A 23,951-nucleotide genomic window follows, 5' to 3' on the forward strand; every position below is an offset into this window, starting at 1 on the left:
AATTTAGTTGCTTTTGTCGTTGAAAGAGAGCACATATTTGGTAGGACAGAGAATTAATTCAAGCAAATTTACATGGAACGAGTGAATGTGAATTGCAAATGGGGTGGTGGTGGGTGTGGGGTTTTTTCCGGTAGGGTGGTGGTGAGAGTGAAAGGCTGCCTCCTCATTCTTCTAGTACTACTAATAATGGTTATGGAAGAAATGGGGTTGCTAATAATAGTAATAATGGGTGATGTTGTTGGGTATAGTTTGATGTTGTTGATTTATGGATTGTGCGCTTTTGAAGAGAAGAATTGGTGAAGAAGCTCACAATGCATCTTTAATGGAGGAAACTTGAATTTGCCATTAAAGTGAAGATCTGCCATGGATGGATGTGGAAAAGAAAAGAAAATAGGGAAAGAAGGAAGAAGAAGGGAGAAACTAAAAAAATAATAAAATAAATTTCGAGGAATTAAAAAAAAAAAATTAATGACGTGGACCTATCAGACGGCGAGTGGTGAACAACACCCACCTCTCAACTAGTATAGGCCACGTAAGGTTCAAAATAATTCACGTATAAGTTGTTTAGAGGGGTAAATAATTATCGCTAAGTTTCAACAACATCACGAATAAAAGTGAGTTTTCGTGCCAAATTTAGGGAGAAATGATGTCTTTTCTCTTTCCATGTAAATCAACATCTAACCACCGCTCCTTTGTCCCTTTCTCTCGGTAAAACCTAAAGAATATTGAATGGAGTGTATTCATTTAGCTCTTCCCTTTGGTCTTTACTCTTTGAGAAAACAACACAAAATACTCCTAAAATGTAAAATATTTATCCGCTCATATCCCTTCCTAAACTAATTTTACTTTTACCCAGCTGGCCAAAAATATTTATCCGAGTATCCCCTCACCCAACACCCTTCCTCCATGATACCATCCATCTCAGTATATTTATATGTCATGATGGTATCATAGAGGACTAGAGAGAATGTCTCATTGGAGGATGGCGAACTTCCTCCATGATGCCATCTCGATATATGATATATATCATGATATCATGGAAAGTGAGTTGTCTTATTCAAGGATCGGGGTTAGGCCTCCATAATACCATCTCACTATATGTATATAAGATGATAATATCACGTGCTTTTTTTATAAAGAAAATATGTTTTTTGAATAAATGGACATGATCCTCTTTGATACCCTGTCAGTATATTATATATACCATATGGGTTTCATAGATAGATGACGAGTGATTTTGAAGAAATGAAAGAAGTCCTCTGTGACACCATCATGATATATAAGAGATAGGATGATGTTGATATCATAATTTTGAGGGCATTTATGAAAGTAGGAGGAATATGGGCGGATAATTATTTTATTTTCAGGGGGCATCCACGTTTTTCCCCTTACTTTTTTTCTTTTTACTGTGTCCCCTTTGCCTTTTCCCAATCGTATGCATTTAGTGTTACTGAAAATATTTTAGTGTCTGATTGGTACATCAAAAATACTTTTTGGAAAGAAAATATTGAAAACTAATACTAATATTAGCAAATCGAAGAGTGTTTTGATGAATCTCTTAATTGTCAAAGATTAATAGTATATACTTAAGTGTTAGTTGGAACAAATAATATATGAAGTTTAATGTCAAGATAGATGTAGGAAAAATGACGGTCATAAATGAGCGAAGTTATTTACCCCTTTTGGTGCAAAAAAATTTCCACCATAGCAAACACATCCACATGTTGCTACGTCCTTTGTCATTGACTTGACTTACTAGTTACCACAGAATGGAACCAAATTTATGCGCGTCTTAATTGTACTATGATAATGATAGTCATATATGCTTTCTACACGGCTAACTGACGAAAATTTTCAGAACCATATAATGTAAATGAAGAATAATACATGCCCCCAAAGTTTACTAGTCGTTCTTCATTAGTACTTGTCATTTATCACTGTTAGCGCGGAAATGATAAAAACACAAGATTAACGTAATTCGGATCGATGTGATCCTAGTCCACGGAGAATGGCCGACACTTTTATTAATATCAAGGAGAAAGTAGTTACAAGATTGAATACTCTTGGGTTCTATATGTTATCGTCGAGTTAATAAATCTAAATTTTGGCATGTATTTATACCACTAGGTCTAATCCTTTCCTAGAAGATCTAAATCCCAATAACGCTCGAAAACCAACAAAGAAAAAAAGTTTCCTTTTATTTCGTTCCCCTTTTGAGTAGGAATTAACTTGAATATCTTCTTAAGCTTACAATCACAACCAAGAAAATAAGTTGGCATTAGAAAGCATACATCGTGCTTTCTCAAGAAGAGTGTGATTCATCCTTTCAGCTACTCCATTATGTTGTAGTGTACGTCTAACAGTTCTATGTCTCAATACACCATGAATCTTGCAGAAATTGTCAAACTCTTCATTGCAAAACTCCAAGCCATTATCTAATCGAAGACACTTAATCTTTCTGCCACACTGATTTTCAATTAATGTCTTCTGTTTTTGAAATTCTCAAAGACATCACTTTTAGCCTTTAAGAAGTATACCCAAACCTTGCGCGAAAAATCATCAATGAAAGTAAGAAGATACCTCATTCCACCCTTCGATGGAACCTGAGATGGACCTTATAAATCTGAATGAATGTAGTCAAGTACCCCTTCGGTTTTGTGCTTGTCCGCGCTAAAGCTGACTCGTTTATGCTTTCCAAGGACACAATGCTCAAAAAATAAAGTGTACTAATCTTCTCACCTTTCAAAAGGTTTCGGTTGCTCAAAATTGCCAACCCCATCTCGCTCATGTGACCTAATCTCATATGCCACATCTTAGCCTTGTCATTATCTGATAATTGTGAGGTTGCAGCATTCGGCACATTCAAGGGTGTCGCCATAAGTACATAAAGACCACCCTTCAGTTTGGCCTTTAACATGACTAGGGAACCCTTGGTCACCTTACAAATTCCACCTTCACCCCCGCATGCTTATATCCGAGCTTATCAAGAGTACCAAAAGAGATCGATTCTTTTTCATATAGAACATGTCGAACAGTAGACAATGTTCTTATGATGTCGTCATGACACCGCATACGGGCTGAACCAAAGCCTGTTATTTCACATATTGCATCATTACCCATAAGTACAGTCCCACTCGTCTGCTCGTAGCTAGTAAACCAATCTTTTCTGATGCACATGTAAAAGGTTCAAGTCGAATCTAAAATCCACTTATGTGTACGAATGTCATCGATTCGAAGCGCATGTTAGCACATAATCTTCTCCTACGTCCGAGCTACCGAACCTTAGATGCATTGTTGTTGTTTTATCAATTACCCGAACCGTAGATACATTGACTGTTGTTTTATTAATCTTCTTATTCGGGCAATCCCTCTCAAAGTGGCCCTTTTGATGACAACCCCAACATTTAGCATCCTTCCTACTTACGTTTTTTCCTAGACTTTGACCTTGCTACTGATTTGCCTCTCCCTCTTTCGCTCGAGAGACCTCTAACCATCAAATCGTCACCATGGTCCTCTTTCTCACCATTATTGATATGGTTTCTTAATTCATCCGAATTCAATGCATGTCTTACCATCTGTAACGTGACCACCTCCTTACTGTACATCATTGAATTAACTACGTCTTTGTACGCCGGTGATAATAAAAACAGTAGAGTGCACGCTAGTTCTTCATCTCCCACTTTAATATCAGCATGAGTAAGATCCATAGCCAATTTATTAAAAGCATCAAGATAGTCCTGTAAAGTTGTACTTATCTTCATTTTGAAGGTGTGTAAACGCTGCCTTAACAACATTCTAGTTGTTACTAATTTCTTCTGGTAGAGATCTTCAAGTTTCTTCCATAAACTCGCAGCTGTTTTCTCGGTACTGACCTCACATAACACGTCGAAGTCTGATAAGGATAATTGAATTGAGCTAAACGCATCCATCTCAATCTTTTGCGTCTCGGGCGCTTTCGTATTTTCGGAATACGAGTTGTCCAAAGTATAGACTGATCCTTCTCTCCATAACAACCCCATGATCTTGATCTTCCAGATGTTGAAGTTATTACTTCGCCCATCAAAATTCGCTACCTCAAACTTCATAGATGCCATAGTGTCCTCATCTCCTAGATCTCACGAGTTGTAGGCTCTGATACCAATTGTTAGCACGGAAATGATAAAAATGCATTAATTAACGTGGTTCGGATCGATATGATTCTAGTCCACAGAGAAGGGCCGGCATTTTTATTAATATCAAGGGAGAAAGTAAGTTACAAGATTGAATACTCTTAGGTTCTATGTTCTGTCCTAGTTAATAAATCCTAGCTAGCATGTATTTATACTACTAGGTCTAATTCTTTCCTAGAAAGGATCTAAACCCCAATAACACTCGAAAACCAACAAAGAAAAAAGTTTCCTTTTATTTCTTTCCGCTTTTGAGTAGGAATTGGCTTGAATATCTTCTCAACTTCACAATCACAACCAAGGAAAATAATTTGGGTCACTAAAGACTTTAATTTAGGACCAAGAGAACAAAACATACGAATTGGCTTAAAGGGTGCTCATTATTTCACGGGAAAAGGTGCAAATATACCCCTCAATTTCGCAATTTGGAGCAGATATATTCCTCGTTAAAAAGTAGTACATATATACCCCTGTAGTTAGATAAATGGTGCAAATATACACCTACAGTGGCTTTTATTTTAATTCAACAATTAACTTGGATTTATTGCTTTGATAATCAAATTTCTTTTTGCGCTCATCTTCTAATTAAATCTATGATAGATGCCCCAAATTATTTTTATGCAAATGCGAAAAATAAATTGCAATTTGGTCACTTATGATTATTGGTAATAATAAGGTCTTGAGATTTTGATTGATTTTTAAAATTTATGGTCTAAATATATTTGCACCATTTGTGTCACCGTAGGGGAACATATGCACCACTTTTTTTAATTAGGGACATATCTGCTCTAAATCGCAAAGTTGAGGCGTATATTTGCGGCTTTTCCCGTATTTCAATCATCACATCTACTTATAACCTTCTGAGTTCTCATGAGATGTTGAAAGATATTTAGCCATGTTTTTCAAGATTGTGGCCTTGATTGTGTCAACTATATTTTGTCTTGCAAACTCTGAAGACCTTGGATTCATTTACAATGGCTTCAATAGAGCAAATTTGAGTCTTGATGGCATAGCACAATTGACATCAAATGGCCTATTACAGTTAACAAATACTTCTAGGCTGCAAAAAGGCCATGCTTTTTATCCCACACCAATCAATTTCAAGAACTTACCAAATGATTCAAATTTCTCTTTTTCTACCACTTTTGTCTTAGCTATTGTGCCTTTAGGTTTGTCTGGTCATGGTATGGCTTTTGTAATTGCACCTGTTGGAGGGCTAGCCGAAGCACTTCCAAGCCCATTTCTTGGCCTTTTCAATGATAACACTACTGGCAAAGACACTAACCACGTTTTTGCAGTGGAGTTTGATACACTCCATAACAGAGAATTCAATGACATTGATGGTAACCATGTTGGAATTGACATCAACGGATTAAAATCTGTTGAATCCAGGCGAGCAGGTTATTACGCCAGCAATAATAGTGTCAAATTCAGTAACATGACTCTTGCTAGTGGGCAGCCAATGCAGGCTTGGGTGGACTATGATGGTGTGGCTAAGCAAATTAATGTCACATTGGCTCCAGTAAATGTTGCGAAACCAAATACACCTCTTTTGTCATCATTTTATGATCTGTCACCAATCTTGAATGAAACCATGTATATCGGCTTTTCTGGATCCACTGGCACAGTTGTTTCAACACAATATGTTCTTGGATGGAGCTTTAAAATGAATGGAATAGCTCAAGGGCTTGATCTTGCTAGGCTTCCTAAGCTTCCTCGAGTTGGACCGAAGAAACAATCTAAACTTTTGTTGATTGCTTTGCCAATGATATCGGCAGTTGTAGTAGTAATAGTCTTCTCTGTGTTAATTTACTATGTACGAAGAAAGAGGAAGTTTGCGGAATTGCTTGAAGATTGGGAGCTTGAATATGGCCCTCATCGGTTCAAGTTCAAAGATCTTTATATTGCCACCAAAGGATTTTCCAACAAAGAGTTGTTAGGTTGTGGGGGTTTTGGCAGAGTCTATAGAGGAGTATTACCAACTTCTGCAATTGAGATAGCTGTCAAGAGGGTCTCTCATGAATCAAAACAAGGATTGAGGGAATTTGTGGCAGAAATTGTTAGTATTGGTCGGTTATGCCACAGGAATTTAGTACCACTTTTGGGCTATTGCAGGCGCAAAGGCGAGTTGCTTTTGGTTTACGAATGCATGCCTAATGGAAGTCTTGATAAGTTCCTATATGACAAACCAACATGTGCCCTCAATTGGAACCACAGATTTCGAGTCATCAAAGGCGTAGCGTCAGCACTAGTCTATCTACATGAAGAATGGGAACAAGTGGTAATTCACAGAGATGTTAAGGCTAGTAATGTGTTGTTAGACAGTGAATTGAATGCTAAGTTAGGAGATTTTGGCCTAGCAAGATTGTATGATCACGGGAGCGATCCGCTCACTACACATGTAGTTGGAACTTTAGGTTACATTGCCCCTGAGCAAACTAGAACTGGCAAAGCCACAACCATCAGTGATGTATATGCTTTTGGTGCATTTTTGCTTGAGGTGGCTTGTGGGAGAAGGCCAATAGATCCACGAGCATCGGACGAGGACATCGTGTTAGTCGATTATGTATTTTCATGTTGGAGTAGAGGTGATATTCTTGAAGCTATAGATCAAAATTTGGGAAATGAATATGTTAGAGAGGAAGTTGAGTTGGTACTAAAACTTGGACTAGTTTGCTCTCAGGCAGAACCAACTGCTAGGCCAAGTATGAGGCAAGTGTTGATGTACTTGGAAGATGCTTTGCCTTTGCCAGAATTATCACTGATACAAACTTCAAACACTTGCTTAAGCTTTGCAGGCTTTGATCATTTTGCGATGTCACATCCATCTTCTTCTGACAAGCCATGGTCTTCTTCTGTTGCAGACTCCATTCTCTCCGGTGGTCGATGACTTTGCATATTATATATTTTTATGTATTCCTAGTAAAAGAAAAAGAAGCTTGTTATATTAGCCATGTTCAACTAAGGTTGTAGACTTATTTCATTCAGTCATCTTGGAATGATTACTTTCACTTCTTTGATCCGTTAAGCTTATGCACCAGTTATGTTTCTTGAATAGTAAAAAAGATTCAACTAACTAATTACTAGTATAAAATAGGAATAACTAACAAACTATTAACTAGGATTTATTCAAAAATATTATAGCAGTAAAATAAAGTTACTGCAGTCTAAAAGTATAATTATATCATGTTCGGTATTGTGAAATTTTTTCCAATTTTCTCATGTTGGCGAGTAGGAATTACAAGTTCTATAAGTGGTATTCCAACGCTAACTGTCTCTTCTCCTCCGTACCCCAACAACCATGCACCCCTACCCCTGACTCCCTTCTCTCCCGTGGTTAATTACTTGGCGAATATTTAATAGTTTCCGCTTATTGTAGTAAAAATTAAAGTAAATACTTGTTACATTAGCTATATATGTTCAACCTAAGGTTGTAGACTTGGTTATTCAGTCATCTTGGAAACTTCACTTCTTTGATCCCTTAAGCTTATGCACCAGTTTTGTTTGTTGAAGAGGAAAGAACACTGAGAATAGGAAAGTCCTAGTGTTCTCTTTATGAAAATTAGATTTTCCTTATTCACTACTTTGAAAATTACAACAAAAGAAGTTTCTGATATTCTTTCGAAATCTTCAAGTTCCCATTTGTGAAATTTTCCAGGACTTTTTAGCTTAAAGTGGGCAGAAATTGGCAAAAAGTTTCCAAATTGATTGGCAGAAAACTTTGTTGTCCAATTTATTATCGTTCGTGATTTGCTTTGTTAGCTTCCGCATGACCTCTATTTTGATGCCAACAGGCTTTACTAATGGACCCCTCCCCCAACTGATAAAATAAAAAGAAAAATGAGAGTCCAATTTAGAAAGTCTTCCATGCTTTGTGACTACTTGTCAAGTAGGAAGTCTTCGATGACTTGTAAGTTGTGTGAAGTTCTTCTAGAAATGAAGTCTTCGATGACTTGCTCTGCTTGTAACTGTATGTGCTGGAAAGTTAAATTTATTCTGCCAAATTATTATTATTACTAGTTTTCAAATACGTGCATTGCACGTGTATCCCATATTAATTAATACAATTATTTTATAAATATTACAATAAGAGTCTGTCTTATCTTCAAGAAAATATAGTCTCTTCTTTCAGCATATATATCAAGAAGTTGTTGTCAAATAAAAGTAGGATTTTCGTATAATTGTACAATAATTAGATCAAGCTATATCTTTCTAAGAATGGCTAGTAGATTATTATCAATTTTTCGGTTTACACGTGCAAAGAAATAATAGGTAACTGCAATAGAGATACTTTAATTTTTTTAATTTATATATGTAAATCATTGTTTCCCGTATATGTGCCATTTATCTGACTCAAAATATGAGTCTTGTCATCTACAAATTATGAGGAAGACTATTAGTTAATCTGTACAAATAATAAACCGTAACACCTAAAAGATTATTTGACTGAAAGAAAATTAAAGAAATGGTAGAAAGAATCTATCGAATAAGCCTCACAACAACACATTTACAATTTATCAATAGTACCTACCTGCCGCCAAATAGGAGAAGCAAAACCTAAAAGAACACTCCTTTTTATGGCAGAAATAAGGGGTAATATTTGACACAAAGAAGGTATTCTAGAAGTGAAATGAAATGTCAATATATTATGCATTTTATAAAGAATACACAGAATATGAAAAGATTGTGAAACAATGACTTTAGTACTCCCTCAGTTCACTTTTACTTGTTCACTTTGGACTTTTCACGCTATTTAAGAAATAATAAATAAAGTACATAATTTATCAATGTACTCATATTAATAGGTGCATATTTTTATTGGATTTCAAAAATGATTTGAAGTGAGTAATTAATACTATAGATAAAACAGGAAAAAATAGATTATCTTATCTTGATATGCTAAAAGTGACAAGTAAATGTGAAAATCTATTTTTGAAATACTGGACAAGTAAAAGTGAATGGAGGGAGTAGCTAGTTGAAGCTCAAAGGAGCAATCCGACCAAAAACGCGGAATTCAGTTACAGAAAATGATAATAGACCTTTAATTAGGATTTGATTTAATGCAGTCAAAAAATCATTATTGCTCCTGAACGTGTATTCAACTTTCATGTAATTGAAATATTACTACTTAATATTTAATGAATTTGATTAGATATTTGATTATATTTTGATTTACAGTAGGGGTAGAGTTGTAATCTAACTTTAAAGATAGGAGCTTTCCGCTTTTAGTATATTATGATGATGATTATGATTCTTTAATCAAGAAAATTGGTATATCCTCAGCCAATGTTTAACTGTGTTTAAGCTAAAATCTTACGGGACATAAATAATACTCCCTCCGTCTCAATTTATGTGATATAGTTTGACTAAGCACGGAGTTTAAGATAGAAATGAAGATTTTTGAGACTTATCGTCTAAAACAAGTCAAATATATTTGTGTGGCTGTAAATCATTTCATTAAGGGTAAAAAATAATAATTTTAAGTTAAATAATATTTAGATATAAAAATATATCATTTTTTTTTGAACAGATTAAAAAAAAAGGTTATCACGTAAAATGGGATAAGAGGGAGTAGATGAGGACTTATTAAGTTGTGTGGCAGCAATTGAGCTATCAATTAAGTGGGCCACAACTGTAGATAAGTTGCTAGAAACACGTTATTCTATTGACCAGTTCAAATTAACTAAGTGAGAATTACGTCCTGGAATGCTTTAAAAGTACGAGTTCAACTGAGTCTAACAACTTTAGCTGAAATCCTACATATTCAACATAAATTTATTAAACATGTATAATTATTATGTTTTGAATCCAATAATTCAAATGATCAATGGATATACTGACATCCCGAATCCATAATTATCAATCTTGAATCTGGCCCCTCACGATAGGTAAAAAGAATGAGTTAATTGTCAAAAACATCCTTAAACAATTACCTTTTTGCGACTTTCATAACTTATCTATTCATTGTTCCATTTACCTACCTGCCTATCACTTTTTTTGTATTAATAAAACATACCTCGATCTTTGAGTTGGCCTCTCCACACTTTGTTGTAACACCTTGATCTTTAGGTTAGCGCTTCACGCACTATTGTCTTGGTTGATTTTAAATCTTAATAACTCAAGATTTAGTGTGTTTTAATACAAAGGGAGTGATAGTTTAGGTAGATAAAGAAAATTTGCGAAAAAATGATAGTTTATGTGTATTTTTGACCATTTAACTCTAAAAGAATTTAAAAAGCAGTCCTGTGTACGCTGCTAGAGACCAAAATGTTTTTGTTGACCCATCCCAATTAAATACTATAGGAATCTTGAGTTCTTTGTTGCTCGAGTACTTCTATATAAGCTTGCTTGAAATCTCTTTGCATTACAGCAACTCCAATATGAAGCACATTTTAGCTTTCTTTTGCTTTTCATGGCTTCTTTTTCTATTGGTTACCCCAAGCTTGGGGCAGCCGTTCAAGGCAGTAAATCTTGGTGCTTGGCTTGTGTCTGAGGGCTGGATGACACCTTGGCTCTTTGATAACATTGTTAACAAAGATCTTCTGGTAAAACATATTATATACTCTCTATTTCAATTTATTTGTCTTATTTCCTTTTTACTGTGTTTCAAAAAGAATGTCATTTTCTATATTTAGTATTAAAGGTTTACACGCAAGAGCCTATATGACACATTTAAGACTACAAGGTCAAGGGTCATTTTTGGTATATTGCACACGTCTTTAGTTTAATACCGCAAGATTTAAAAATTTTAAATTCCGTGCCGAATCAAACTAGACAAACAAATTGAAAAGGAGAGAGTATGCTAAATAGAAAACTAAAGGTTGCAATCTTTTATTTTCCATACTTGTACTAATATATATTTTGGTTCTTGATTGTACTACTCTAGGATGGAACTCAAATCCAACTGAAGTCGACGATGCTGAATCAATATGTTGCTGCAGAGAATGGTGGGGGTACAAATTTGCTTGCAAACCGCGACAACCCATCTGGTTGGGAAACTTTTACTGTTAAGTTCCTACTCTTTGCCTTTCAATTCATTACTCTGAGTACTCTTCATTGTGTTTATTAATTATTTCTTTCAAAAAACTAACTTTGATTTCGTCCTGGTTTTATTGAAGTTATGGAGATTGAATGACACTTTCTTCAACCTGAAAGTTTTTAACAAATAGTTCGTTGGGAAGTCTAACCAAGGAAGTAATGCAGTTGCAGTAGCAACAACCCCTGGTGATACTGAAACCTTTCAAATTATAAGAAATGGCGATGATCCATCTAAAGTTCTCCTTAAAGCTTCCAATGACCAATTTCTACAGGTCTTTCCTCTATTAATCTTTACATGCATCTGTGACTTTAACAGAATATTCACTATTAAAAACAGCTACATGCTGAAATATAATAACTAGAATATTAAGGCAAGAAACAAAGAAAAAGGCGATGCATTCACCAATAGATGGACAATAACCATGCCTTTACATTAAGTAAATAGATTGACTACCAATTTTCTGTAAAGGAAATTGAACAATATGTTGTTTGAAATTTTGAAGGCAAAATCAGGATCTTCGGTGACAATAGATTATCAAGGCAGTACTGACTGGTCGGACCAAAATCCTTACATATTTAAGATGACCATTGTTTCTTCCTTAAGTGGAGAATACCAATTAACAAATGGATATGGCCCAGATAAAGCTCCCCAAGTTATGCAGGTAAGTAATCATGTGAAACATTCTTGGCTTAGGCCCCAATTTATGAAATTCATGTATGATTTTTTTCCCTTTTTTGCAAATTTGTGTAGAACCATTGGAACACTTATATTAAGGAAGACGATTTTATATTCATGTCCCAAAATGGGATTAATGCGGTTAGAATTCCAGTAGGATGGTGGATCAAATATGATCAGACACCACCAAAACCATTTGTTGGAGGTTCACTTCAAGCTTTAGATAATGCTTTTAATTGGGCTGAGTAAGTTTCTATACTTTATAGCTAAGACGTCTTTTTAAGGTACTGAATATGTAAAGGTCTAAATTTTTCAAAACCTTTCTTGCAGAAAACACAATATAAAGGTTATAATAGACCTTCATGCGTATTCTAGGATCACAAAATGGGAACGACCATAGTGCAACTAGAGATGGATCTGCAGAGTGGGGAGATTCCAAAATTGGGGAAACAGTTGAAGTCATAGACTTCTTAACGAAAAGGTTATTAAAAAATCATCAATCCATTTTGGGAAAATTTTAAAATCAAAAGTCGTTAGCTACATAACTTTTGTCAATTGACAAATAAAATTTCAGGTATGCTAATAGGCCAGGTCTTGTAGCAATAGAACTGATGAACGAGCCTCACGCACAATATGTTCCTTTGAATACCCTAATCAAGTACTACCAAGCTGGTTATGACGCAGTGAGGAAGTATAATAGTACTGCCTACGTGATCTTATCGAATAGATTGGGTAATGCAAAGAACACAGAGCTCCTTTCGTTTGCTCATGGCCTTCCTCGCTCGGTTATAGACGTCCATTACTACAATCTCTACTCAGACGAATTTAACCAATTTAACGTACAACAGAACATCAACTACATATACAACCAACGGGCATCAACACTCGGAGAAATTACTCAATCTAATGGCCCCTTAACCTTTGTAGGTGAGTCCAAAATTTTAGTTCAAGAATTTTCAATGCTAATACTATTACGTCGGCTTGTTTTCCTTATAATATGTAGAATGAATTGCAGGAGAATGGGTTAACGAGTTTGCGAATGGGACTAAATCAAACCAAGATTATCAGAACTTTGGCAAAGCACAGTTAGATGTGTATGGAAGAGCAACCTTTGGATGGGCGTATTGGTCATACAAGTGTCAATATGATCATTGGAGTCTAAGGAATATGATTGAGAAGGGAATCATAAACCTCAAGTGAAGAAAGCTAAGTCTTGCTTGGTCCTTTAGGACTATATATGCTAAACAAGTCCTTGGACAAGTGCATTGCACGTGTATCCTGCTAATTAGTAGATCATGTTATAATTTGTAGTTGTCCACATTAAAATTCTTTCACCTTTTATCTTTTGATTAAAACTGGTATAACCTTTTCTCTTTTTTATTAAAACTTACTTTTTTGTTTACCAATATGTGTTGTTTTAATTCATATTGTTGAAATTATAATAAAATTCAATGCAACAAAGAGATGTTTGAACAATTTTGATTTTCCCGTTCTTCTAATATAGTATTAGATATTCAACTTGTCGATTTCCTTATTTTTCATACGTAAACAACATTGTCTACAATTTGTTTATGAATGTTGACTACATGGTTGTAAATACTTCACGTTTTTTCGCCTTGTCTTTAAGAAGTTATAGACTCCTTTTACAATTTTATATGTATCAAGAAGCTGCCATTGAATAAAAGTATTTGTAAAAGTTGTACATAAATTCAAATACTAACATATATCCTCCTTAGAATGTTTAGTTGATTGTTGTCAAGTAATAGCTCAAAAAAGATATACAATTTTAGCAATGGTTGAAAAATGACCCGTGCAACAAAATTGCTTAAAGGACATCTCAAAACACACTCTTGAACTTAGATCTACACCTCATTCCCCGCACCTGTTAACGTAGGCCCCAAATTATCAACTGATGATCCAGGCCCAAGTTTAAATAATATGAATACAAGTCCACATTGTGTATGATTGTATTTTACTGTTTAGTCCTTGTATTTCGTTATGTTTTGAACCATATAAATAGTTAAGTGAATATTCTAGTTGTAATAACAAAAAATCAGTCTTATCTTCAACTTCATCATCATCATCATCATCATCATCATCATCATCATCATCTTCTTCTTCTTCTTCTTCTTCTTCTTCATCATCATCTTCATCATTATCTTCTTCATCATCTTCATCATCATCATGATCATCATCTTCTTCTTCATCATCATCATCTTCTTTTTCTCCTCATCTTATATCGTCTCTCTCCTCTTCTCCTCCCTCTTCTTCCTTCTTATCCTTCTCTCTTCTCTTCTCCTCTAGAATTAATTTATCCTTCTTCGCTCCTTCTGAATATCCTTTTTTCTCCTCCTCCTTCTCCTTCTTCTTCTTCTTCTTCTTCTTTTCTTCTTTTCTTCTTCTCCTCCTCTAATTCTCCTATCTTTCTTCTTCTTCTTCTTCTTCTTCTTCTTCTTCTCCTTCTCTTCTCCTTCCTTCTCCTTCTTCTTCTTCTTCTCATCTCCTTCTTCTCTCTCCTTCTCCTTCTTTCTCTCTTCTTCTCCTTCTTCTCCTCCTTTTTCTCCTTCTTCTTCTTCCTCCTTCTATCTTCCTCCTCCTCATCCTCCTCCTGTCCTTCTTCTCTTCTCCTTCTCCTCCTCCTTCTTCTCTTCCCTTCCATATTCCTCCTTCTCCTCCTATCTTTTCTCCTTCTCCTTCTTCTTCTTCTCCTTCTCCTCCTTCTCTTCTTCTTCTTCTTCTCCTTCTTCTTCCTCCTTCTCCTTCCTCCTTCTTCCTCTCCTCTTCTCCTCCTCCTCCTCCTCCTCCTTCCTCCTCCTCCTCCTCCTTCTCCTCCTCCTTCTTCTTTCTTCTTCTTAACTTCTTCTTCTTCTTCTTCTTCTCTTCTTCTCCTCCTCCTTCTCTTCTCCTTCTCTTTCTCCTTCTCTTCCTCCTTCTCCTCATCCTTCTTCTCCTTCTTCTCCTCCTTCTCTTCTTCTTCCTCTTCTCCTCCTCCTCCTTCTCCTTCCTCCTCCTCCTCCTTCCTCCTCCTTCCTTCTTCTTCTTCTTCTTCTTCTTCTTCTTCCTTCCTTCTTCTCCTTCTTCTTCTCCTCCTTCTCTTCTTCTTCTTCTCCTTCTTCTCCTCCTCCCCTTCCTCCTCCTCCTCCTCCTCCTTCTCTTCTTCTTCTTCTTCTTCTTCTTCTTCTTCTTCTTCTTCTTCTCATCCTTCTTCTCCTACTTCTTCCTCTTCCTTCTTCTTCTTCTTCTCCTCCTCCTTCTCCTCCTTCTCCTCCTTTCTCTTCTTCTCCCTCCTTCTCCTTCGTCTCCTTCGTCTCTTCCTTCTTCTCTTTCTCCTCCTTCTTCCTTCTTCTCCTTCTCTTCATTCTTCTCATCCTCCTTCCTCCTTCTCTTCTTCTTCTTCTTCTTCTTCTTCTTCTTCTTTTTCTTCTTCTTCTCTTCGTCCTCCTTCTCCTCCTCTTTCTCCCTTCTCCTCCTTCTCCTACTCCTCCTCCTCCTCCTCCTTCTTCTTCTTCTTCTTCTTCTTCTTCTTCTTCTTCTTCTTCTTCTTCTTCTTCTTCTTCTTCTGCTTCTTCTCCTCCTCCTCCTCCTCCTCCTCCTCCTCCTCCTCCTCCTCCTTCTTCTTCTTCTTCTTCTTCTTCTTCTTCTTCTTCTTCTTCTTCTTCTTCTTCCTCTTCTCCTTCTCCTTTTTCTCCTCTTCATCCTCCTTCCTCCTCCTCCTCCTCCTCCTCCTCCTTCTTCTTCTTCTCCTCCTCTTCATTCTTATCCTCTTTCTCTTCTTCTCCTCCTCCTCCTCCTCTTTATCCTTCTTTCTCCTCCTTCTTCTTCTTCTCTCTCCTCTTTCTCCTTCTCCTCCTTATTATCCTTTCTCCTCCTCCTTCCTTCTAGAATCCTTCTCCTCCTCCTTTCTCTCTTCTCCTTCTTCTTCTTCTTCTTCTTCTTCCTTCTTCTTCTTCTTCTTCTTCTTCTTCTTCTTCTTCTTCTTCTCTATTTTAGAGTTTGTTTTCTCGCATAAATTTTGATTCTCTGTACATCAAACATGGTATCAGAGTGGGTTTTTGAGACGATCTAGATCTTCTCTATCATCTGATGTTACCCGTGAAGGATTTAGCCGAATTTTTTTCGCCAATTTGAATTTTTCGCTGGAGTTTTAGGTTTTTTTTGGGTGGTTTTCAAGTGTTCTCTGAGAATCCAGAGGCGGCGTATATAATAGAAGATCTTACTTCTTCAGGTTTTGAACAAGGACGGTAAATTTATTTTTCCTATATTGATAGTTATCGATCTCGGTTTTTTCCTAAATGGGTCAAGGCAGCAGCATATAAAAAGGTTCAAGAAAAGGAAGTAATCAACTTCATTTGGAATCATATCATCTGTCGGTTCGGGATCTCTAAAGAAATCACTTATGACAACAGGCCTCAGTTTATTGGAGCTAAGATAAAAAAATTTCCCCAAGAATCGAACATCAAAAGAATCACTTCTTTTCCCTATCATTCCAGTGGTAATGGTCAGGCGGAGTCAACTAACAAGACGGTCATCCAAAATTTGAAGAAGAAGCTAGAAGATGCCAAAGGGCCATGGTCGTCAAAGCAACCAGAAGTGTTGTGGGCTTACAGAGCCACAGCAAAATCCATTACCGGTGAAACACTTTTCTCCCTTGTATATGGGGCGGAGGAGTTGATTATGGTAGAAGTCGGAGCTTATTGTCTAAGGTACAACTGGGCACAAGAACAATCCAATGATGAAGGAATGCTAGTACAGTTGAATTTACTGGAAGAGCACAGAGATTTCGCGTATGTCCGGATGGTTGCACAAAAATAACAAACGGAGCATTACTAAAATCGTCGCACCAACCTCCGCATTTCAAAATTGGGGAATTGATGCTACGAAAGGTAAAACGAAGTACTCGGATGCAAATGCGAGAAAATTAGGTCCAAATTGGGAAGGCCCGTACAAGATGATCAGTATTATTGGTAGAGGATCGTATACACTAGAGCATGGAGATGGTAACCAGGTCCCCAGTAATTAGAATGTTAGTTTCCTCAAAAGGTATTACACTTAGCGGGAAAACGGTGGCCGGTGGCACTGCACTCTTTTTCCTTTCGATCGGTTTTTGTCCCAATTGGATTTTTTTGGCAAGGTTTTTAATGAGGCAGCATCATTAGGCCGTTACCAGGTTTTTTTCTGAGGCATTATACAATGTTTGAAACTTCATTCTTTACTTCCAAACACTCGGGAGGCTATACATATTGATAGTTCCAAGTGCATTCATGTTTTGATGATTGTCAACCGTTTTCGGTTCCAGATAGAGACTCGGTCCGTAATGCTTTCTCGTGCACCTTGAATTGTAGAGTAGAGAAAGAAGATAAAGCCGAGCCACTTGCTGCACACAAGTATCTTCCGTAAGTCTTCTTCGTGATTTAGGTCTAAGTGAATAAGTGGTCTCTATCCATCCCACATGCTCCTACTATATATACAACATGATGACAACATATTGAGTAGACTTGAAAGCCTAATCAAAATTGAGCAAATCTTTGCCGTCACAAGTTCTCTCAAGAATAAGTCACTTGCAAAACTGAAGAACCCGATCCAGACACAGATTTAGTCTAAGTTCTTTATGTTGCTATAAGTATTTGTTCGTTTGTGCTTAAATTGTAAACCTACTCTTCTTGTTTAGAAGCTGGTTGTAGGTGTCTTATATTCTCAAAGTGTGCTTGTTAGAAGTGTGTTTCCACAAGCTTTTGAGTGGTACACTAGGCTAGAGTTAGTCTAGGTGTATTAGTGATCCTTGGCTAGAGTTAGTCAAGTGAAGGTGCTTGCAATTGGAGCATTGCAAGTGAAAAGGGACTACGGGGGTTAGTTCCTAGGTTGCATAAGTGTTATTGTAAGGGTGAGGGATTATGGGAGTTAATTCCTAGCTTACGATAGAGTTGTAACCTGAAGTTCCTTGGTTAGTGGAGTTGAAATCCTATTGGGTAGGTTGTGGTTTTTAATCCCTTGAGCAAGGAGTTTTCCACGCTAAAATCGTGCCTTCTTTACTTACTGCATTGCATAAGGGAACTGGTACATAACCGGGTCCCTCATATACTATTTGGTGAGCGCACGGCCTGCAACAAGGGTATCAGAGCTGGTGCTTTCTAAAAGGTTAACACCTAGAAAGAATCTGTAAAATGGCAGCCCCACAAAATATGGAAAAAGGACAGTAATTCATCGGACAGTCATTCATCAGACCTTCCAAATTTAATGGAAAGTACTATGGGTAGTGGAAGACTAGGATGCACGATTTCATCATGGCTGAAGACTCAGAGCTATGAGATGTCATCTGTGATGGTCCCTACATTCCAGTTCACATAAGTGAAGACGATAAAGAGACCGCTGTCAAAACGAGAAAGGAATACAATGAAGCTAACAGAAAAAGGATTGAAAAAAACTATAAAGCCAAGAAGATTCTCGTGTGTGGAATAGGACCGGATGAGTACAATCGAGTCTCAGCTTGTTCATCAGCCAAAGAGATCTAGAAAGCTCTTCAAACTGCCCATGATGGAACAACTCAGGTTAAAAAAAAAACTCCAAGATTGACATGCTCACCATGGAGTACAAGATGTTCAAAATGAAATAGAGTGAATCCATTCATGAGATGCACACCAGATTCACCTCCATAATCATTGAGCTCCACTCTCTCAGAGAAGTCATCACAACCACCAAGCTGGTAAGAAAATTGCTTGATGTATAACCTAACTCCTGAGATAGCAAGGTAAATGCTATCTCTGAGGCCAAGGATGTCAGCAAATTGACAGTCAATTAGATTTGGGAAAATTAAGACTCATGAAATGAAGATGATCATGAAGAAGGCACAAAAGAATGAGGTGAAGAAGGAAAAGAGCCTAGTTCTCAAAACTGCAAGAGGAGGCTCCAGTAGAAACTTCAAGGGAAATGACTACTGCTGTCATATATGTGGGAAACCTGATCATTTCATGAAAGACTGTCCTCAAAACAAGCAGGACAGTTATGACAGGACTGCAAAGAGGAACCAGGTCCCCGACAGGAGTTTCAGAAGGAAAGAGGCCGCTGATGAGATTATGAAGCAAGCACTTGCAGCCTAGGGAGACTCCTCAATTGAGTCTGAGAGTGAAAATGACAAAGGGGAATTGTCCATGCTAGTAATTGATGATGGAACAACTGAGCATAAGTCAGACCTTGCACTCATGGCTGAATCTGACACGGATGATGATGATGATGAGAACAAAGAGGTAAATTTCTTTGATATAGAAAACTTTGAAAAATTTACTCTCAAAGGAAACTTATATCACTATCAGGCATGCTAATTGATGCATATCATGCCCTGATCGCAGTGACACAGGAGTTAAATCTTACTCTTGATGAAATAGAACTGGATAGAAAGGACTTGTGTGTGTAAGCTAAAGATACGATGAATCAAGTTCGTGAGACAAACCAAGTTAGAAAAGATGAGGAATTCTCCTTTAAAAAAAGAGGAGAAGCAAGCAAGACCTTCTTAAAGCATGCAAAGGAGCTAAAGAAATTAAAGCTGAACCTCACTACTGAAACTAAAAAGAATTTGCAGCTCAAGAATGACTTAGAAAGGGCTAAGTTCGATCTTGACAAAACTCTCAAATGGATCTGGTTGTCTGATGAATTTACTTTCAGAAATGAGACTAATGGAAACAACAAAAGAGGACTTAGCTTTGTGGAGGAGAAGGTGCCCTACATTCTTCACAACAATTATGTTTTCAATCTGGAAAACTGGGCATGCCCACACGATGGACAAGCTGATCACCAGTGGGAAGCCTTTGAAATAAGGACTGCAGCTGTTCAATCAGAAAGGAACCTTGTCAAGAAGGGAACGAGAAAGAAAGGAACAAGACCTCAAAAGAAAGGATCTCGAAGGAAGAAAAGGAACATGCTGCCCGAGTGGGCCAAAAGAACTTTAATCCATCTTTTCTATAACTACAAAGGACCGAATCTGGTTTGGGTTTCCAATTCCAACTACTGACATCGTCTAAAGGGGTAGGAGAGAGAAGGAGCAGTCAACATGAATTGATAAATCATGATAGCTTCAAGATACAAGACTGAGGTCAAAAGGTCTCCTTTCAAAGCCCTTATAGCGGGATGTGTGTCGTATGGAGATAATTTTTTTTTGTTGAGTAGGAAGGGATCTCTCAATGGCTACAAAGGAGTCTAGGTATATCGCTGGCAAGTGTTTTTTGGCTATATCTAACTCGCTTTTGTCATCTGAAGAAGTATATATGCATGGAAGGATTAGGAGGCTACAAGAAAAGGAGGCTGCAGGTATCTATCGCAAGAATCCTTTCAAGTCATTAAATGTTTTTGAACTATAAGATTGCCAAATAAAGTATAAGTTATTTCCTCTTCCAAGATCTTTCAAAATAGTATCTGTGCCAAATTGTCACTTAAACAAATTCCTTGTCCTCTATTACACCTATTCCAAAAGCATCACCAACTCGTTTTTAAAGACATTTGCCTTACTCTCTTCCCTAAACCGTTACGCAGATGTAGTGTATATACAAAATCAAAGGTTCTCCTTGGAGAGAGTTTTTAAATGTCAAGATCTCGAGGAAGGAGCTAGAAAAAGGTTTTGATAATGGTGGAATTAGAGAGTAGAGCTATCTTTACTTAACCACCACCATGTGCAGTGTAAGTGGTTGAATTCTATAAGAACGCTCCGATAATGCTCGGCTCTAACAAGCTAACCGACAGAGTGTTCGCTCACTACGTTGACACTGGGAAAATATTGTGAGTAAGGAGGCGAGATCTGTAAGAGATAAGAGTAATCAGAGAGTCATTGTTCAAGCCGCAGGCTTGCAACAACTCGGTTTCTAAAAAGTGACTTAAGCCCGAGCATCAACGAGCCTTCGAGTTTGTTGAGCAATGTTGCCATTGATGAACTATAAGTCTTTCATCATGACTTTTCTTCACGAAAGTACTTATGCACTTTAATGTAAGAACTGGTAGAGCCTCCTTGGGAACTAAGGACCATGTGTTCTCTCTGGCCACACTGAAGGAATGTGAGTTTGTCCCACTGTAACACCTCGTATCTTAGAACTCATGTTAGACTCGTAACGTTAGAGTTTTAGAGAAAAATTTAAAAGTTTGTACGTATTCAAAATAGTTGAGGAGGCCTCTTCGGAACCCGTAACTCTTTGATTAGTTGATAATTTGAGAAAACTTAAAACATGAAAGTTGTAGCCCTTTATAAATTCTTATGGAGCTCACAAGTATCCCCGTGCTAAGAGTTATGCCCGTTTTACTATCCTATTCGGAGCAGAAAAGTTACGTTTTTAGCCTTTTCCTACTCGAATCGGGGACTCCTTATTTTATTATTGTATGAAGTAAAACGTCCCTAACACTATCCTAAACCCTAAGAGACTATTCTTTTCTCTCTACCTCCATCCCTAAAGAACCTAGACACTTCAATCTTACAAGAAACTCATTCTTGCAATCAAGAAAAATCAAGAAACTTTCAAGAATTTAGTTTGGCAATCTCTTCCTAAGGTTTCCTCCAAGGTAAATATTTTAATGAAGAACCTTTGTATTCTACAAGATTTATCATTTATAAAGACTAGAATAAATCCATCCATCCATCCATCCATCCCGTTACCCTATAAAAATCAAGAGTTGTAAAAAGTTGGAGGAAACTCTAGTATTTTAAACGTTGAGTTTCATTCCGACTAGCCATATTAATTTGGTGTTTTCCGATAATCTAACCGTTGGATCAAGCCCAAATTTTAACCTGAGTGTTCATAACACAAAATTCTAAAATATGAACCGTGAAGATTTGATTTTAGTACCCTTTGAGCCACGAACAGTAGTTTTTACGAAAATCAAAGTGAAAATCCTCTCAAGGTTTCCAAATTCAAAGCTTTTGGAATTCTTCTTCAAAGATTAAAGAGACTTTTCTTCAAGTTTTGGAGCGATTAAGGTATGTAGAGTTACTATCTACGTGTGGGAACATCATTGTTCTTCCCCATGCCTCATAATCCATAAATTATGAGCGAAAAACTAGGGTTTTTATACCATGCTCATGATAACCCTAGGTCCATGTCCATGATTATAGTATGTATGAATTGTTATGATTCCATCATTGAGTTCTTAATATTTCTTTATGATTATTAAGAATCTGCCCGTAATCTATAAAAAACCCATATATCTCATTCCATGGGTTCGTGCATGCTAGTTTATGATATATTGTGCTATTTTCAAGAAAATAATACAGGTTTTACAAGTTCATGCAAGCAAGCTATAATTCATGATATCCATGCACAAGAAAGTTATATTCATGAAAAGTTGACAAGTGCCACTTATTTTACATGTTCGTGGGAGTTGCTTTAAAGAGGAAGCGATAGCCCGAAACTACGTAGCCACCGTAGGACGAGAATCGCTCCACCCATGTCCCGACGATCTCTCATAAGAGTCATTTCATATTTTATTAAATCTCATGTTCCCCGGCAAGGACCGAGTGGGGCTTGCGGACGCATGGTTTTACGAATCGGTTATAAGTTATTGCTCTCCCTACTTATGATATTTTTACTCATGCTTTATATTATATATGTATTCATGTTCACGAGCCGTTCGTTCTTATCTTTATTACTTTATGTCCCGTATTAGGGCCTTTTGCAAGACATTCATGAAGGACGTCCCCTTTTTATGGCCGGGGGCTAGAGCATTTCACCGTATTGATTGGTGACAACATATTTGCTCGTTAGGACACGTATCGTCTTTTTGAGCCCCATCTATTCGGGGTTGTGTCTTTACTTTATTCTTCATTAAGCCGGTACTTACGCAGTTTAGTGAAGCTTTAAGAGATCGTAGGTTTCATAGACTAGCCGCTTGTCATTTGGGAGTTGGCCTTAATGGCTACATTACCATAATTTCGCATTCATGATATAATAATAATAATAATATTTTCGTACTTATGATTATTGAACTCCAGGATTCATGCATGTTTGCCGTATATTGTCGCTCATGTCCCATGTAGACTCGGAAGTCATGTGGTTCGCTCGGTCACGTACGCATCAAGGCACCGAGTGCCGTGTTACGCCCTAGCCATAGTTCGGGCGTGACATTAAGTCTAGCTCTAAATTCTAATTGAAGCTCAAAAAGCAGCAAATGCAGAGATCAAACAACTCAAGGAGGAAAATGCTTTTTGAAAAGGCCAACTGGCTGAACGATCGAAAAAACCAGGTTCTGGGCAAGAAGAAGAACAAGAAATTGAGAAGCTACGGGCAGAGAGGGATTAGTTGAGAACTCAAGTGGACGCACTCAGAGATGAGATAATAAAAGATCGTCAAGCCTATAGAAATTGACCTATACTTGCTCAGCCCCTTCAAATCTCTATATCGTCCAGAAAATCTTTCCTAGCCCCCACCCTTTTTACATAAAATTGAAGTCACCTCTTCCTGAATTTTGGCAGATTTGCAGTTTAACTATCATTTGTGTACACTAAATTGATTTCTATCTTCACATGTGCTGATCTTTCTTTTGGCATATTGTTGTGTTCCTGTGCATTATTGCTAGTTTGCTTTCCTCTATCTTACTCATGCTTATGTTGCCCCTCAGGCTATGAGTTAATATATCTGAACTTCTTGCTGGTTTTGCTTAAATCTCTTTGATGATGCCAAAAGGGGGGAAGATATTGTGAGATAGTAAGCTGTAAGGGGTTATGAGGCAGTGAACTATAAGGGGGAAGACATATCGAAGAATTGTACTGAGCAAGGGGGACGAACTGGAAGATTGATATGTGATGATATTGTGGCAATGTTTGTCTTCTAGTTGAAATTGGTATTATGTTGCTGACATATTGCAGGTGCCTTGATAATGATGGTTTGCTTCGCATGGGGAACAAGTGGAAAGCTGGTTCTCAGGGGAACATCATTCTATGAGTTTGTCATCAACAAAAAGGGGAAAATTGATAGTTTCAAGTGCATTCGTGTTTTGATGATTGTCAATCTATTTCAGAACTAGACAGAGACCTGGTTTGTAATATGCTCTTTGTGCACTTTGTACTATCGGCAGAGACAGCTGTAAAGCCGAGCCACTTGCTG

General features: G+C 37.2%; 3 protein-coding genes across 3 annotated transcripts; all 3 read left to right on the top strand.

The window, feature by feature from the left end:
* The first annotated feature begins 5,060 nt into the window (after window positions 1-5,060).
* Window positions 5,061-7,188, top strand: LOC132057122 (L-type lectin-domain containing receptor kinase IV.1-like). Its single transcript, XM_059449580.1, has one exon. It carries the CDS (start codon window positions 5,062-5,064, stop codon window positions 7,054-7,056), a length of 1,995 nt encoding a protein of 664 aa, XP_059305563.1. The 5' UTR covers window position 5,061; the 3' UTR covers window positions 7,057-7,188.
* A 3,276-nt stretch (window positions 7,189-10,464) lies between these two features.
* Window positions 10,465-13,235, top strand: LOC132058487 (glucan 1,3-beta-glucosidase-like). The gene is given in 9 exon segments (XM_059450974.1): window positions 10,465-10,711; window positions 11,053-11,172; window positions 11,285-11,476; window positions 11,708-11,866; window positions 11,956-12,125; window positions 12,211-12,253; window positions 12,255-12,361; window positions 12,455-12,807; window positions 12,896-13,235. Coding segments are annotated over 9 exon segments (1,494 nt in total). The 5' UTR covers window positions 10,465-10,546; the 3' UTR covers window positions 13,081-13,235.
* Window positions 13,236-15,913: 2,678 nt separating this feature from the next.
* On the top strand, window positions 15,914-16,692 carry LOC132057954 (uncharacterized). The gene is made up of 3 exons (XM_059450529.1): window positions 15,914-15,924; window positions 16,029-16,121; window positions 16,371-16,692. Exons 1-3 carry the CDS (start codon window positions 15,914-15,916, stop codon window positions 16,690-16,692), a joined length of 426 nt encoding a protein of 141 aa, XP_059306512.1.
* The last annotated feature ends 7,259 nt before the right edge of the window (window positions 16,693-23,951 follow it).

This window comes from Lycium ferocissimum, chromosome 5 (genome assembly GCF_029784015.1).
Source record: "Lycium ferocissimum isolate CSIRO_LF1 chromosome 5, AGI_CSIRO_Lferr_CH_V1, whole genome shotgun sequence".
Classification (NCBI taxonomy): Eukaryota; Viridiplantae; Streptophyta; class Magnoliopsida; order Solanales; family Solanaceae; genus Lycium; species Lycium ferocissimum.

Bases quoted from the DNA above. Each gene is read 5' to 3' on its own strand.
- LOC132057954 (XM_059450529.1), top strand. The intron at 16,122-16,370 runs GTAAATTTATTT...CTATCATTCCAG, and splicing joins TCAGGTTTTGAACAAGGACG to TGGTAATGGTCAGGCGGAGT.
- LOC132057122 (XM_059449580.1), top strand. From the start codon at position 5,062: ATGTTTTTCAAGATTGTGGCCTTGATTGTGTCAACTATATTTTGTCTT.